The sequence below is a fragment of the Nothobranchius furzeri genome, chromosome 9, assembly GCF_043380555.1.
Source record: "Nothobranchius furzeri strain GRZ-AD chromosome 9, NfurGRZ-RIMD1, whole genome shotgun sequence".
NCBI classification, from domain to species: Eukaryota; Metazoa; Chordata; class Actinopteri; order Cyprinodontiformes; family Nothobranchiidae; genus Nothobranchius; species Nothobranchius furzeri.
In genome coordinates this window covers 34931057-34947047 of record NC_091749.1, presented here as the reverse complement: position 1 = coordinate 34947047, position 15991 = coordinate 34931057, and the positions used below count along the sequence as shown (strand labels likewise).

Sequence of the window (15991 nt, the reverse complement as noted above, 5' to 3'; positions counted from 1 at the left end):
ACTCAGCTTTCTGCTGCTCATGTCAGAAATAACGTGAAACCTGATGATCTAGAATGTATTTAAATAAAGGTTAGAAAAATTATTGTATATTAAGTTAAAGGGAACAGTTTAAGAGCATTTCTATTAAAATGGTGTATTTCAGCTTGGGTGAAGCCTGAGGATTTGATGTTCTGTTCCTGTTTCTGTGCGTCCAGACCAGAACAGCTCGTCGCTATTGATGGAACAATAAACTGCAAATCACACCGGTGCGCCAAAGGAAAACACACACACACACACACACACACACACACTCACACACAGAAATGGTTCAAGCAGCAGGACAACAAGTCCAAGAAAATGACTCGTTCTACCAGACATTATTTAAAAAGGAACCAAATGAATGTTTTGGAACGTTTCATCAAAAGTCTCCCAATGGAAATTTGATCTAATTAAATGTGAAGGCCAGACTGTTACAGAAAACGTTCTGCTCAAGGAAAACAGAGATTCATGAGTGTTAGTTCTTTTGTATTTTTTTTTATTTATTTTTTGTCAATTAAGAACAACTCATGTGTCTTTTCAACTTTTGTGCTTTAATTCTAAACATAGTGTGTTTTTGACTTAATGAAATGAAGCTCACTGCTGTGCGAATGAACCACCTGCACCAGCAGACATCTAGTTCTGCATGATCTGCTGCAGCACACAAACATGAACATAATTCCCATCTGGAGTAATATTTCTGCAGAGAAGTCAAATGATAATGTGTGAAACAGACTCATTGATGCTCTCGGAAATGGAAAGATTAGAAGTAAAATGAGAACTTTGTGTTTGCAGCTGGACATCGATCTAAATGAGGCATTTTCTGCAGCAAATTAATCAGTATTGTATTTTTTAAATAAAAAGAAAATGCACTGACACCATCTGTGTAACTGCGAGAGACTGAGCAGGGCTTGAGCAAATGTTGGCGGACACTTAACTCCTCCGCCACCGATCTAAATGTTTATTATGAAATGTGTGAAAACAATGAATCTGAGCAGAAACTGGACATCAAACTGAATAAATTATTAGCTGAATATTTTCTTCTGTATCTGAAGGTTGGGCTTTAAATGAGACCACGGTGATGTGAGTAAATATCCAATAAGATGTGTCAGGTTGAACGGTGTGATAATAAACCAGCTCTGTTTGCTAATCACTAGTTTTACAGCAGCTGATCAGGTTAAATATTATTTAATACTTCTGTTGTGGTTGCTTTGGTGCAGAATAAATAGAACAAGAAGAAGGTTGTTTTACTATTATTAACTATTATTTTTCTAAGTATGCAGCAAAAATATTAAAGTTGGTCTTGTTATGAATGTTATTATTTCAAATGATTAGCAATAAAAAAGTTTCATATGATGTCATAATTTCATGTTGATTTTTCATATCCATAAATATGTTATCTTTGTTTTCCTGTTTTAACTTGGGTTCCCCTGGGGAAAAAACCCAATAATAATAATTAAATGTCTGTTTATCTATTTTTTCCTTGTTCTGATACAACCATCCTTCACTTCTTTACTTTTCTCCTTTCCTTTTCCCAAAGTTGGCCTGTTGTTCATTTTCAGTCTGGTCTTTGTATTTGCTTGACAACAGATTGTGTTTAGAAATCAGAGTAAAATTCCAGGTTTGAAAACTTGAAAAATAAATTCAAACATCTGTACCTAAAACTCTGAACTTATTACACAGATTTAGAAATGACAAAACCTTTTTTTAAAAATCCAGAATAGGGTCTCATTTGGCCCCCAGTTCACCCCATGCCTCCCCCACCACCTCCTCCCTCCTCTCTGTGGTATTCCACCTCTCCATCAGTGCACTCAAAAGCCAGAGCGCGAGCGAACAGTGGATGCTGCAGAGCTGGAACAGGGAAACAGACCAGAGCAAAGTATTTGCTGTGGCACGTGGAGGGAATAAAACCCACGCAGCATCAGTGTCAGGGTCCGGCCAGCGGTGAGAGTCAAGAAGAGCAGAAGAAGGAAGACGGAGCGTCGGTCAGCTCACCCTCCTCAGGACCACGGAGGAGGAAAGATTCCCCTAAACACAGTGAGAGCTTCGGATGAGGAGAACAGGAGAGCAGAGGGCATCGGATAGCCAACAACTACCAGTAAGTTCAGACCTCGTCGTGAAACCTCCTCCATACCTGATGACATTATTTTTAACATTAGCTGCAAACAGATTCACCTGCTCATATATCTGCTCTAGCTCATTTCATACACAGAGGCAATTCAATATGCTTTCCATTAGCAACAGCACAATTATCAAACACAAATTCACTTCAGAATTGAGGATAAGAAAAAAGACAAAGTTCAGGGGTGAGCAGTTACAGTGCAGAAGGTGCAGCATGAGAAACCTTCATTCACGGACTGATGAATACATGAAAGTTTTTTATTTAAAATTACTAGAGACTTCAGATTATCAAGAAGTTATTAAGCTTTCAAGTTTTGATAAAACACCAGGTTGGCAGTAAAATTTCAGAACAGTTTGGTCTAATCTCATGTGGATGGAAGTGAACTGTGACGACTTTTGTTTAAAATTTAAACCCAAACAAAAACATTTAAAAGAAAAGCAGGAAGGAGAGGAGCAAAGTTCCAATAAGGAGAAGGAATTCCATTTTAGCTCTAAATCTGTCTCTTAGGTTTGTTCTTTCTTACATACATTTGTTAAAATAATCATTTAACATATTTCATAGTGTTTGTGAGTGATTGTTTGTGTCATATTACCTTTTAAAGTTACAATAGAGGAAAAATAAGGGCAGTAACTGTATTTTTGTTTAAAACTGATTAACATACCCACATTTCCTTTTTAGCATCATGATGAAGAAATGTTTTGTACCAAATAACTATAATTTCTGATTAAAGAGCAAGTCACCCCCAAATAAACTTTTTTTGCTGATAAACTAAATAAACGAGTGTCTAATCGTGCTGCAGACACGTGTAGTCAATAATTTGGCACTTCAGTGCATCTTAGTTAAAATTTAAATATTCTGCCTCAAACTGGCAGTGTTGTGCCGTTGTCAGGTAAAAACTCTGCACTGTATTTGAATTTAAATCTGCCACCGCTATTGGCTGAGAGGTATGCTATGATGTAAACTGGTACATTATGATGTCACAATGCTGTCATGAGCCTGAGTGTGTGTGTGTGTGTGTGTGTGTGTATTTGTTAGCAGCTCCGCCCTCTCGCTCTGCCAGGCAACAGCATTTGTTGCATTTTTCAAACATGAAGTGGGAGTGGAGTTAGACTCTGGTAGGAGGTGACTTGCTCTTTAATTTCTCCTGACAGTGGCAGCTCCGGATTTATTGGACCCCAAATCTGCCACTCACAACTCTAAGCCCCGCCTCTCCTTCTCCACAAAGCCAATCACACAGACTCCTCAGGAGCAAAGTGAGGTGTGACAAACAAAATCAGAATTTTTGGACCCATCCTTTGTTTGTAGATGTTCCTGGACTGTAGCTTATGTGTTGCAGATGGTCGCCACGGTGATGAAGAGGAAGACGGTGACAGCCATCTTTCTGTTGGTGGTTCTGTACCTGGTGATAGGAGCAGCAGTCTTCAGGTCTCTGGAGCAGCCTCATGAGAGGTAGGCAGGAGAACCTTTTCCTTATTATTTTAAGCCATCCCACCTGCTCTGTCCTGTCCAACTGACGTAGAGCTGCTGAAAACTGTCCTAAAAGCTGTAATGTAGTCACACAAATACTACGATCTCAGATAAATGCTGGTCTTTGACTGATTTTGACTGTTCCTCTTTGAGCTATTGGTAGATTGGTGTGTGTGTGTGTGTGTGTGTGTGTGTGTGTGTGTGTGTGTGTGTGTGTGTGTGTGTGTGTGTGTGTGTGTGTGTGTGTGTGTGTGTGTGTGTGTGTGTGGTGAGTGTGTGTGTGTGTTTGGTTCATGGAGGCAGATTCACTACAAATGGGCAGGTTCACAAAGAAAGCATCCCTAAACTTTCCCATCCTGGAATTTTGCAGTTATTCAGCAGTTGGTTGCAGTTTTTCTTGCTGCACATGGAGAAGCCTGAAAGGTCAGAGGTCACTAGAAGCAAGCTTCAATAAATATTAGGGTTTGGCTAATAAAGACAAATTTGAGGGGGGACCAGACCAACCCACTAGGACATGTCCGGTATGCCAGATTGCCAGTCCACCCCCGTAGATGCAACAATGTCTACCTTTTCCTGACACGCCTGACCTCTTTTTGTTGAGAAACGCACACCTGAGTGCTTTGTTTCCTCATTTTCCCCCAAGACACAAATGCCACCAGCTCTCAGGGGATCATAAACACTTAAACTCATTAAATAGTTGTTGCAAACATCAGAAAGTAACATGATTATGGGTGTTTTGTTAGTTATTTAAGTGGGGGCAGACTGCACCGGCACAGAGTGACATGGTTTAGCAGCATAGAATGAAGCACAAATGTCCTCTCACTGTTTTGTGGTGCTATCAAACTCTAAATCACTATAGATGTTCAGTCCTTTGGTGAGTTCCAGTCTTTCAGCACAGTAATTGTAGCTTGGTAAAATGTCTGTAAAACACAGAAATGTTACTGCCTCTCTGTCTTTTAGTGCCCAGCGTCTGGCCATCCTCTCACAGAAACTGGAGTTCTTGTCCCGACACCCCTGTGTCAACCAGAGCCAACTGGAGGAGCTGGTGAAGGTGAGACTTCTCAAACTATGACAATACAAACAAACATGCGCAAAAATGTCGCTGTTTGTTTTTATAGTGGTCCAGGCTAAGAAAATAGTCTACCTGCCTAATCTGCCTGAAACCATGACATTAGCGTTTATCGCCTCAGAACCAGTTAAATCAACACATTTCCTATAAAACTGGAACAATTACTTGACAGAAAAAAAATCATAAACACAAGGGCACAAAAAGTGATTAGTCACAACAGCTTTTAACATCTCAAAATTTTTTATTTCACACTCCAGGTAATTAGAATGCTGTTTATTAACATTTCAGAGAACAAGTTGAAGTTTGTATTGATCTATAAAGCTTCCAGAACCAGGATCTTAATCCTCATTTTGGATAAATTTTGGGAATATGTAGCACACAGCAGCCAGTTTCAGCACCACGGACAGTTTCAGCATCACAACAACAAAACATTCTGAGCCACAGAATGAGTTACAACATCGATGTTGTTTCCTAGGAAACTCCTTGAGACTTTATACTTTAAAGCACTCTCACTCCTGCAGTTCTCCTCATCTCAAAATTCATATGTTTAATTTCATCCTTTATCCGTAAGGCAAAACACAACTTTATGAAATTGCATGTAATTCTGATCTGTACCTGAAACCTTTTTACAGTTTCATTTCTCTCTTCAGCAAGTTGTGTCAGCAGTTAGGTCAGGGGTGAACCCTGCAGGAACACCGACCAATCACAGCAGCCTGTGGGATCTGAGCTCCGCCTTCTTCTTTGCTGGGACAGTCATCACAACCATTGGTAGGAATAACCATTGGTATTTTCCTTTTCATCTAACTTTTTATTGTTATTTTTCCGTGTTCATTGAAGTAAAACTTTTTAATCCAGTTGTTAGTAACACACACTCTTACTTTTACCTATGTTGTCACATCTAAGTATTTTCATCAGTTTTCTGGTCTCAGTTGTTTGTTTGTTTGTTTTTTTAACTGAGCTTATTCAGTTTCAGTTTTGGTGTTGTGCACTTGCAGCAGTAGAAACTACAGCTGTTAAAGCCAAAGTGAAATCTTGTTAGTTTGCTCTTTAACCCATGTTTTATGTGCAGTGAAAATGCATTTTGAATAATTAAAAAATAACTCACAACTTTGCACCAATCGGCAGCATTTAACCTCCATCCACATAAAACAAATCATAACATCATGGGATGGAAATATAGAAGAAATGGATTTTAAAGTTTCTATCCCTGCAGGGTTTGGGAACATTTCTCCACACACCCAAGGTGGAAGAATATTCTGCATCATCTACGCTTTGCTTGGAATCCCCCTGTTTGGTTTCCTGTTGGCTGGTGTTGGAGATCAACTTGGCACTATTTTCGGGAAAGGCATTACCAAAGTGGAGAAAATGATTGTGGTGAGTCTGAAACCCCAAAAACCAGGAACACACTAGAACAAAACATTTGTCTGCAACAAACGAAGCAAGCTCTAAGAATAAATCTAAATGAATGCATTAAATTAAATGTGCGACAGTGGGGATTGTTCTGGCTTTGTTATGCTGAATGTTCACCTCAGCCTCTGGTGACAGTGGTGGGAAAATAATTACTGCATGACCCTGATTTAATGATACACCACCATGAGAGCAAAAAGTCAAGAGATGATATGTTAATAATGGTTTCAAGAGACAGGGAAGTCTGCAGGCTGAGTCACTTTTCAGAGATGGATGCATGATTTATTACACAGCAAAATAGGAAGAAAAGTCTGAATAAATGGAGTAATATAAGTTTGTGACTCACTCTGAATTTTAGGCTCTTTATTTTAAGCAAAAGGTCTACAATTTTCAGAAAATCTGTTAACAACAAACCCTGTATGGTTATTCTGCATCACTGGTCTTAAATGGAAGAAGCAAAAATCTGAATACAGATGTGTGGCTCGGTATGATCCCTCTGCTGCTCTCATGAGTCCAGAGGGATCCATTACTGACCATTATTGAGAAAAGAAGACAGGAAGTCAATGTAGCTTTTTTTTTTTTGCAGCACCCAAAAGACCCTTTTTTGAAATAATTAAAACTCTGTTGTCACGGTCAAGTTGTAAAAAAAAAAGCTTCTTTTTTTAGCATATTTTAATCATGAAAGATTTATACTTCATAAATACCTACAATTAGTATATTTTACCACAGTTTCATTTCACTACGTTAAAAAGTTTCTCAGAAGCAGACACAGCAGCAGGTTTTGTGACAGCTTGAAAAGTCCTCTGCTGTGCTTTACCTGCTGCAGCGGTGGGACATCAGTCAGACAAAGATCCGAGTCACGTCCACGCTGCTGTTTGTCCTGTTCGGCTGCCTGATCTTCGTGGCTCTTCCAGCGGCCATCTTTAAACACATCGAAGGCTGGTCCGCTCTGGAGTCCATCTACTTTGTCGTCATCACCTTGACAACGATTGGATTTGGAGACTTTGTGGCAGGTGACTTTACACGTTTATGTTTCTGTGCACAACGCTGACACGTCTTCTCACCCCTGTCCCTCTGTGTGTGTATGTGTGTGTGTGTGAGAAGGTGGATCAGACATCCAGTACCTGGATTATTATAAACCAGCGGTTTGGTTCTGGATCCTGGTGGGACTGGCCTACTTTGCAGCGATCCTCAGCATGATAGGAGACTGGCTTAGAGCCATTTCCAGGAGGACCAAAGAGGAGGTACCTTTAATTTTCAGATTCTCTGCTTGTGCCGCTTGTCTGACCTTTTAGTGTTTTTACTTCCACATCAACATTTACTCTCTTACCCTCCTGCTTTTCCTGAGATGGGTCATGGGGAACTGATGTCTAACTCCAGTGGGGGACACAGGTCTTGTCTCCAGTACAATTCAGGGCCACTTAAGACACACACTCACTCACACATAGGGACAATTGAGGTTACCAGTTAACCCCTACATGCATGAATTTGGCCTGTGCATGCATGTGGAGGACATGCAAACTCCATGCAGAAAGGCTGCAGGATTCAAACCTGCAACCTTCTTGCCACCATGCATCTCATCAATATTTGCCCTCTGCTTGGATTCATTGCAACTTTCATGATACGACTGTTTTCTAATCTAACTGCTTTCTGACATTAAAACACACACAGACACTATTATGATCACCTCCAAAGGGACTGAGAGACCTTTTAGGCAAAAATATAACACGGCTCCTATTTGAGTGTTAATATGGAACGGTTCTAAATATAGCACACGTTATGGAAATTAATTCAGCTGTCTCCAGAGGAACATAAGTTTAAATAATAGATGCTTCAGAAAGATGGAGGTGTTGTCATCAGATAATTGGATTTGATGTGTGAGAGTGAATATGTTCAGATTTATTTCAGCTGATTCTTCACAGACAAACGTCTCTTTAGGTGTTGAAGGACGTGACTTATGTCTCCAGCTGGGACACAGTGGCACGGCTCTCCGTCCCCATTAGTTTAACAAGATTAAATGAATATCAGTGGGCTTCATCTGCAGCTGAGGTGTGTGTGCTCTCATGCCGAAGTCCTGCTGTAACACACCCTGATCTCCCCAGTCTGAGAACCTGAGCTTGTGACATTATCAGAAGCCCGAAGTCATGGCAGGATGCCCTGACAATGAAATTAAAGCATGTTGAATAAAAAAACTGCTAAGAATGTGAATAAGAAGGATGTTTGTCTGTTGATTACTGATCAAAAGAAACCAGGCCCGTTGCAGCAACGAGACATCTGAGACATGCAGGAGGGTGTGTTCTGAGAGCAGGAAAAGCTGATAGGAATAAAATAGCAGGAATTGTTTTTTAAGTCGTGGAGTCATCTCCTCTACTTTTGAAACCATGGTTCAGGACTTGAAAACGCTTAGGAAGGAGTCCAGGTATCTTCATGGGTGATGGTAGGAAAGACAGGTGGAACAGGAATTTATCCTCACTAATAACAAGAGCATTGTTATCATCGGTTGAGGTAAAAAGGGAGATGAGCTTAACCCACTGGTATGTCTGGTATGTCCAATCCTTGAGATTTGGAATGTGACAAAAAGGTGGAGATCCTAGAAAGTTCCTCCAAACAGTGACTGAGGGATTTTGTGAGAGTCCTGGATTTGGATAAGGGAGGGAGGAAGGAAGGAAGGAAAGAAGGATGGATAAATGGATGATGCCTGAAAGGATGGATAGGTGGGTGGATGATGAATGCCTGGAAGGATGATAGATGCTGCCTGGATGGATATTTCTGATATCTGATTTGTACATTCCTGACCACTCGTCTCCACCTCCTCTGCAGGTGGGGGAGATCCGGGCTCATGCAGCAGAGTGGACAGCCAACGTCTCAGCAGAGTTTAAAGAAACTCGTCGTCGCGTCAGCGTTGAGATCTACGATCGATTCCAGCGAGCTGCATCGATCAAACGTAAACTGTCTTCTGAGCTGGGATTCAGCTCCGCGCCTGAACTCACCCTGCCCAAGAGGACCATGTCGGTCAACTTTAACGACGAGCGAGAGAAGAACGAGAAGGAGCTGCAGGGGTTAACCACGCCCCTGGTCAGAAACGGAGGACTGCTCATGAACGGGCTGGACCCAGAAAGAGGAGAAGTCTGAAACTTTTCAGAAAATAGATCCATCGAGGATTCAAATAAACTAAAGGCCATCTTACTCACAGCTTGGTTCTTCAGAAAGAAATTTAGATGCAGCCAAATCCTGACCCATCAGTCATTTTTCTCCATCAGGGAAACAAGCCTGAAGATGGATCAGTTGGTAGAAATAAGAGATTAACAGGATTAGAGGAGCTAATGTTGAAAAAGTGCCTATAACTTTTTGTTTGTCTCTTGTTTATTTGATTTCTTAGTTCAGTTGTAAAAACAAAACAAAAAGGTTTCCAGCTTCTTGGCAGAAACAAATCTTAACCCTCAGGCTCAAAATGAGTTTTGATAAAAGGACGAACAACTAAGTCCTTCAGGGGAACTTCTGAGTTAAAAAATGCTCAACAAATATGTATGTGGAGTAACCAGGTAGGTAGGTTTTAACCAGTGGCGGATTTAGCAATTTGGGGGCCCAAGGCGAACACAGACATGGGGCCCCCTTACACAAACTTTTCGACAATCTTACCTTTAAATGGATTTGCGAAACTCTACCCTCTTCTGACATGAGTTATTTTCACTTTTTATTAGTCCTCCTCTTTTTTTCTGTCTTTCTCTCCCTTTGAGTGCCTTCATTATTTGCTCTGCTGTCTTCTCCTGTGCTTTTGCCTTTTTTTCTTCTATTTTGGTCTAGGTTTTCCTCCCTTTAAGCATTTTCCATTTTCTTTCCTTTTCTGCTTCCATTTTATGTTTACATTCAAAACGACATCACTTTGGAAGTGAAGATAATAGCTTTTTTAAAACAAGCTGCTTATTTCTCTTATTGGAGCCACTAGGATAACTCCATTTCATGCTTAATGTTTTGACTACTGCTTCGAGTTTGTTTCAAACGCTCCCGCCTCTCTTCTTCTTTTTCTGCTTTCTCTTTTCATTATTATTTCTGGTCTTATGGCACTTGGCAAACAACAATTTGGTGCATTCCCGTCACCAACTGGATTGGAGTGGAATGACTACCAATCACTTCCTGTTTGTGCATCGCCGTCTTAAAGGAATAGTCCATTGTGGCATTGAGAGAGGGGTACCGGCGGACAGGGCTAGGGGGCCCCCCAAAACAAGGGGGCCCCAGGCGGCCGCCGACCTATGCCTTATGGTAAAACCGTCACTGATTTAAACGTTGCAAATCTGCAACGCCTGCCTCCAGAGGGTTAATCTCTGCTTTTACTCTAAATATTTTTGCTGATAGTCATAATTTCTGTCTCAGAAAAAAGTCAGATTCTTTTTCTGAGATTATTGATATCATTTTTTATAAAAGCTTTTAAGGTTTCCAGTTAATTTTCTGGACTCTCAGCTATTGTTTTTACCACTTCCTGTGACTGTCATGAAGAGCTTTATTGACATGAATATCTGAGATTTAGAGAAAACAGAAACTTATTAAATGTGCCTTTGTTGGATCAGCAGCCTTTTCTTTCTATCACCAAATAAATTCTGTCCTGAAGTCCAATTTTCTGCTTCATCCAGTCAAAAGGAGAACCTGAAGCTTTCACGTTTGACCAGATGGGATTTCACACAAGCTGAGAAAACTTTAATTCAGCGTATCGCCATGTTTTGAAATGTTTGTCATTTTTACACACAGGAAATTAAATAAAAATGATTATTTTTACCTAAATAAATTTGAGACCTAATTGTACAAATGTTGGTGAAAGTTTTTTATTTTAAAAATTCAGTTGCAAAAATTAAGTTTTACAAGCTAAACCGACTTGGTAAATTCACCAAATGTTTTTTTTATATTAATAGAAGAGTAATCATGGAGTTTTTAACAGAAACTGTTTGTGTTTCATAAAAATGCAGAAGTCACACACAAATTGTGTAAAAATGTGAATCTTAATCACAGACATGAGTTCACACGCCTCTCCTAAACAACCTAAACATCAATCTGTCTTATTAGGATTTAAATCACGTACTTAAAAGTATGGCCATTTATTGGGAAGAAAAATATGATATTATGTTTTTATTTGCCAATAGTCACATTAATAGACCATTTTCATAGAACCCAGCAAGGATGCAATGAACACGCTAATGCTAATTGGTTGAAATTGTTGTTTATTTTAAAATGGTTCCTTCACAAATGTCCAATAAATACTCCTTGAGCCCAGCTAACTGATTAGAGCAAGTAATACTAATATAACTTAAATAAATCACTAGAATCTGTTTGACAATATGAAATAGGCTAAAAGATCTCAAAAGGCAACTTATCAAGTCACATAACAAAGGAAATCAAAGTGCTGCAGGGTTTAATTAGTTAAAGTTAGAGGTCATGATTCAGCAATAAAGAGGTGGAGGTAAAAAATGGCCTCTGCGAGAGAACTCTGGAAGAAAATGCTGTTCAGACACAAAAAAAGAAAGGCCCAGCTCATGTTTAATATAAACATCTTGATGATCCCCAAGATTTTTGGGGAAATACTGTGTACTGATGAGACAAAAGGGGATCTTTCTGGAAAGTGTGTGTCAGAATGCAGTAAAGCATGGTGGCAGTAGTGTGATGGTCTGCTTCAGGACCACTAGCTTTAGTTTTCATGACTTTCAAGTTTATCTCAGTCCTGACTGACTCCGTTTACATCCAATGCCACATTTAACTCTGTATATTAAGGAGCACATTAGTCAGTATCTTTTCTCTCTCTCTCTCTCTCTCTCACACACACACACACACACACACACACACACACACACACACACACACACACACACACACACACACACAGTTCAGAGCAGCAGCTGACCCAATGAGTGATCACTTAAGTTTCTGGGCGACAGAACAGCTCGATGAGTGACCAGCCAGTGGCTGCAGCTCTCATGATGCGTGCTGTAAAGTTATGAAAGCAGGAAGTACAGACCAGAATCAACACCACTACACAGTTACAGTAGACTGGCTCATGGCCAGACTTCGTTTACTGAAAGAGCTCAGCAGGCCATCAAAGGTGGGGGGATCAGCTGCAGCCGTAACACGGCGTTCAAATGGATCAGTGCTGTCACTCAGCAAAAATGTAAAAGGGAGATTCCTTCCTGCAGCACACAGTTTGGATATGTTTAGGGAAAAGTTTGGATTTGTAAAGTGTGAAAAAGGCTTTAAGGGGCTTTAAAAAAAAGCATTCTAAATAAATTTTCCTTTCCAATGACGTACCTCCTGGAAGACTTTTAAATGGATTATACCACCAACATTTCATCACAGATAAAATCTATTTGTGTACCGGGTCTGAAATCTTCTTTTTTCTTCCTTTCTCTTTCACCTCTGTCTCCGTGTCTGGTCAGAATTAAAAAGCATCCAAAAACAATAAAGTTTTAAGTATCAGGCGTGACATTAAAGCAGACGCTTTGATGCTCCACCTGAGAATAACTCTGTAAGGCTTGTTACCAGCATTCAGACATCAACTCTGTTTGCTTCACAGCCAGACAGGACACGGGGAAAAAGAAACCCAGATTAGAATTTAAAACATGACCACAAAGAGAAGAAAATCCACTTTTACTTTGAACACGTGGGTAGTTTCCATCCAGGACTAAAAGTTGTCAGAAATTCACCTCAGATATCAGTACAATTGTTTTCCACCATCATAAATAATTTAATAACCTCAATTGGCTCAAAAAGTCACAAAATTATGCTTCAAGTGATTTATGAATAATAAATGCTGTTAAGAATTTCATTAGTTTTATACACGTATATCCAGCTTAGTAAAGCTGGTCTAGAAGTGGTACCAGTGTGGTTGAACTGGTTTCATTTAAAAGGGTTCTGTTCAGAACCGATTCCTGCTGCTTACACAGTGTTGCCGAGTGAAGAATGGAACAAATCATGCATACAGCAGAGTGACCGGCAGTCGGTCTGTCCATCAGTTGTACAGGACACACACACACGCATAAACAAACAAACGCTCTCCAGTCAGAGAGCAGTGATAACATAGCTCAGCGGGCCCATCTCCCTGATTCCCGTGTGCCGAGCCAGAGTTGGTTCTGGCACTGCAGCTTCCGCTAACAGCTGCAGCCAGAGACATCAGGGCAAAACTGTCTCCTCTCTTTTCCCATAACCTCACCCTGCCCTCCTGTCCCTCACTCAGGATGCGCACGCGCACACACACACACCAGCAGAAGAAATTATGAATCTCAGTGTTTCCCCTCCTGCTCTAAGATCTCATCCTCCAATAAGAAACCAATCAAGGTCTCAGGAGAAGCATTCTCTAAAAATAACCCCAAGTCTCTGAGATCCCAGCAGAACAAGAGGGGGAAAGGCCAACTCAGGTCAATTTTCTTATTCTAATGTCTGAAGTTCCATCAATAAACTGATCCAAAGCGGAGTTCCTCGGGTTTACACAGAAACAAAAAGCTGCTAATCCTTTATGACGTTTACATCAGCCTGTTTGTTCAGAGATAAATTCACCTTTAAAAGAACATATGAAAAGTGTCAAAATTAGAAATAGAGCAATATGTTTTTTTAACAGCCGATACCGATATCTAGAGCTCAACGTCAGCCGACCACCGACATGTGGTGCAGATGGGGCTGGGCAATAAATCGAAAATGTATCATTATCGACATTTCTGACTCTTATCGAGATCATTTTCCCCATGTCAACACATTTGATAATAAATAAATGAAAAGATGTGTGTAGATTGGCAACATTCATGTCCCTTTAAGAAGCCGTACCACCTTGAGTCACGTAAAAATGTGACTCGGTAATACACGTGACAGCCCCATCTAGTGGACAACTTTTGTTTCTACACATACCTGTAGTTATCGTCCATTTATCTTTATCGAGGTGAAATCTTCAATTTACCGTGATATTGATTTTACACCGTATCGCCCAGCCCTAGCTGCAGATTTAGCAATTTTCACATTTCCCGCCTTCTCTGCATACTAAAATGTCACTAATAACAACAGTGGATGAACCTTTCTGAGCTCTGAATTTAACCAGCTCTTAAATCTTATTTTTTTGCACTGCTCAGTATTAAAATCAATCATTTAACTAAAGTTAATCAGAGCAATTAGTAAACAGACCAAGTGTTACATAAAAAAACAGGTACATGTGCAAGAATGTTTTTGAGTATTTATTAAGCAGTTTGTCAGGAATGTAACATCCATCCATCCATTTTCGTTACCCGCTTATTAACGCAGGGTCGCAGCGGGGCTGGTGCCCATCTCCAGCAGTCTCTGGACAGGGGTACACCCTGGACAGGTTGCCAGTCCATTGCAGGGCAACACAGAGACACACAACCAAGCACACACGGACAATTTTTAGAGAGACCAATGAACCTAACAGTCATGATTTTGGACTGTGGGAGGAAGCTGGAGCACCCGCAGAGAACCCACACATGCACAGGGAGAACATGCAAACTCCATGCGGAAAGACTCCAGGTCGGGATTTGAACCCAGATCCTTCTTGCTGCAAGGCAGCAGCACTAACCACTGCATCACTGTGCAACCCAGGAATGTAACATTAAAATAAAATTCAGAAGCAGCACCGGGGTGCCTGCGGATGTGCCCGACTCTAAATCAGCTCTACTACAGAAGTATATCGGCTGATGTGATGTATAAAAAAAAGATAAATATCGGTCTGATTTATCAGCCGACCTGTATGTCGAAGAATAAAACAGTACAGTTGATGAAATCTTCAGTGTTCACGCTGTTCTACAGATTTCTGCTCTTTCGGTCAAACGTATGGATCAAAATCTGGAAGCACTTTCACAGTGGTGGTCCAAGAGTCCCGTGGCGCCAGTGTTCGGCAGGCCTCGCCACTGCCACTGCACCCCAGGGCAGCTGTGGCCGAATCAAAGCTCCCCACCAGCGTGTGAATGAACGATTGTGTTGTGAAGCACCTTGGGGGGTTGTAGAAGCCTAATAAGGCGCCATACAAACACAGGTCCTTTATAGTGCTGTGCATCTTCTCCATGGGGATTAGTGTAAACGGAGTGGAGAGCTACAAATGCTTCAAATTTGACTTGAGCAGAGACATGAACCTCAACACACCTACTTAACTGGGCAGGACTAAAGATAGATTTTTAAAGTATAGACATGTCATCTAAGCTAAGTGAACTATTATTGCACAAGGGAAAAACAGTATAAGAATATATTGAAGAAGTTCAATAAAACTGCAAGTCTGAGGGATTAATCAACTATTTTTGGTGCAAATTCTACATTTAATATGCAGTATAATGCAATAAGTGTGTGTATGTGTGTGTGTAGTGAGGCACAATGAAATCAGTCTTAATTTAAGCCCACCTCATGAATTGAATTAGACCTTTGAGAAATGAGGCAGAAGCTCTATTCAGTCCCACGTTTGACCTGATGAAGTCAAACTCAATTATCTGTGAGCTAAATGTCATCGTGTGCAGAGAATTAAAATGGCAGTTTTAGATATACCGTCACATTTTTAACAAGCTGCTTCCAAAGCTGAACTTTTTACTTTTTAGTCAAATGAAAACATTTTTGTTTTTCCCATAAAAGTTATTCCAATTTAAAGTAAAATCCTCCAAAATCTTTAATTTAGTTCAGTCAGAACTCACCTACAGTGGCTCAGGACCGCCCCCCTGTGTGTGTGCTACACAAAAGTGATGTTTAGTTAGCATGTAGCAGCGGCTAATCCAAAATGACAGAGACCAGACAAGTGTTTAAAATGTTTAGTTAAAAAAAGGAATGTTTGCTGTAAAAACTATTTACAATAAACAGAAACATTTTAATACTAAAACAACAAAAGTGGAGCAAAACCAGAAAAACCTCTAAATATATATATATAAACCTCCAAGAGTTGAAAAAAAAACTAC

General features: G+C 40.3%; 1 protein-coding gene across 2 annotated transcripts; it reads left to right on the top strand.

Moving 5' to 3' along the window:
- The first annotated feature begins 1786 nt into the window (after window positions 1-1786).
- kcnk2a (potassium channel, subfamily K, member 2a) lies at window positions 1787-9266 on the top strand. 2 transcript variants are annotated; one of them, XM_070554804.1, is made up of 9 exons: window positions 1787-2113; window positions 3289-3390; window positions 3474-3586; window positions 4565-4655; window positions 5324-5441; window positions 5887-6047; window positions 6907-7093; window positions 7185-7324; window positions 8901-9266. In XM_070554804.1, exons 1-9 carry the CDS (start codon window positions 2066-2068, stop codon window positions 9210-9212), a joined length of 1272 nt encoding a protein of 423 aa, XP_070410905.1. In that variant the 5' UTR covers window positions 1787-2065; the 3' UTR covers window positions 9213-9266. The 2 variants fall into 2 exon arrangements, with proteins under 2 accessions (XP_070410905.1, XP_015808231.2); XM_015952745.3 differs by having other exon boundaries at window positions 1788-2113; window positions 3289-3395.
- Window positions 9267-15991: the final 6725 nt, after the last annotated feature.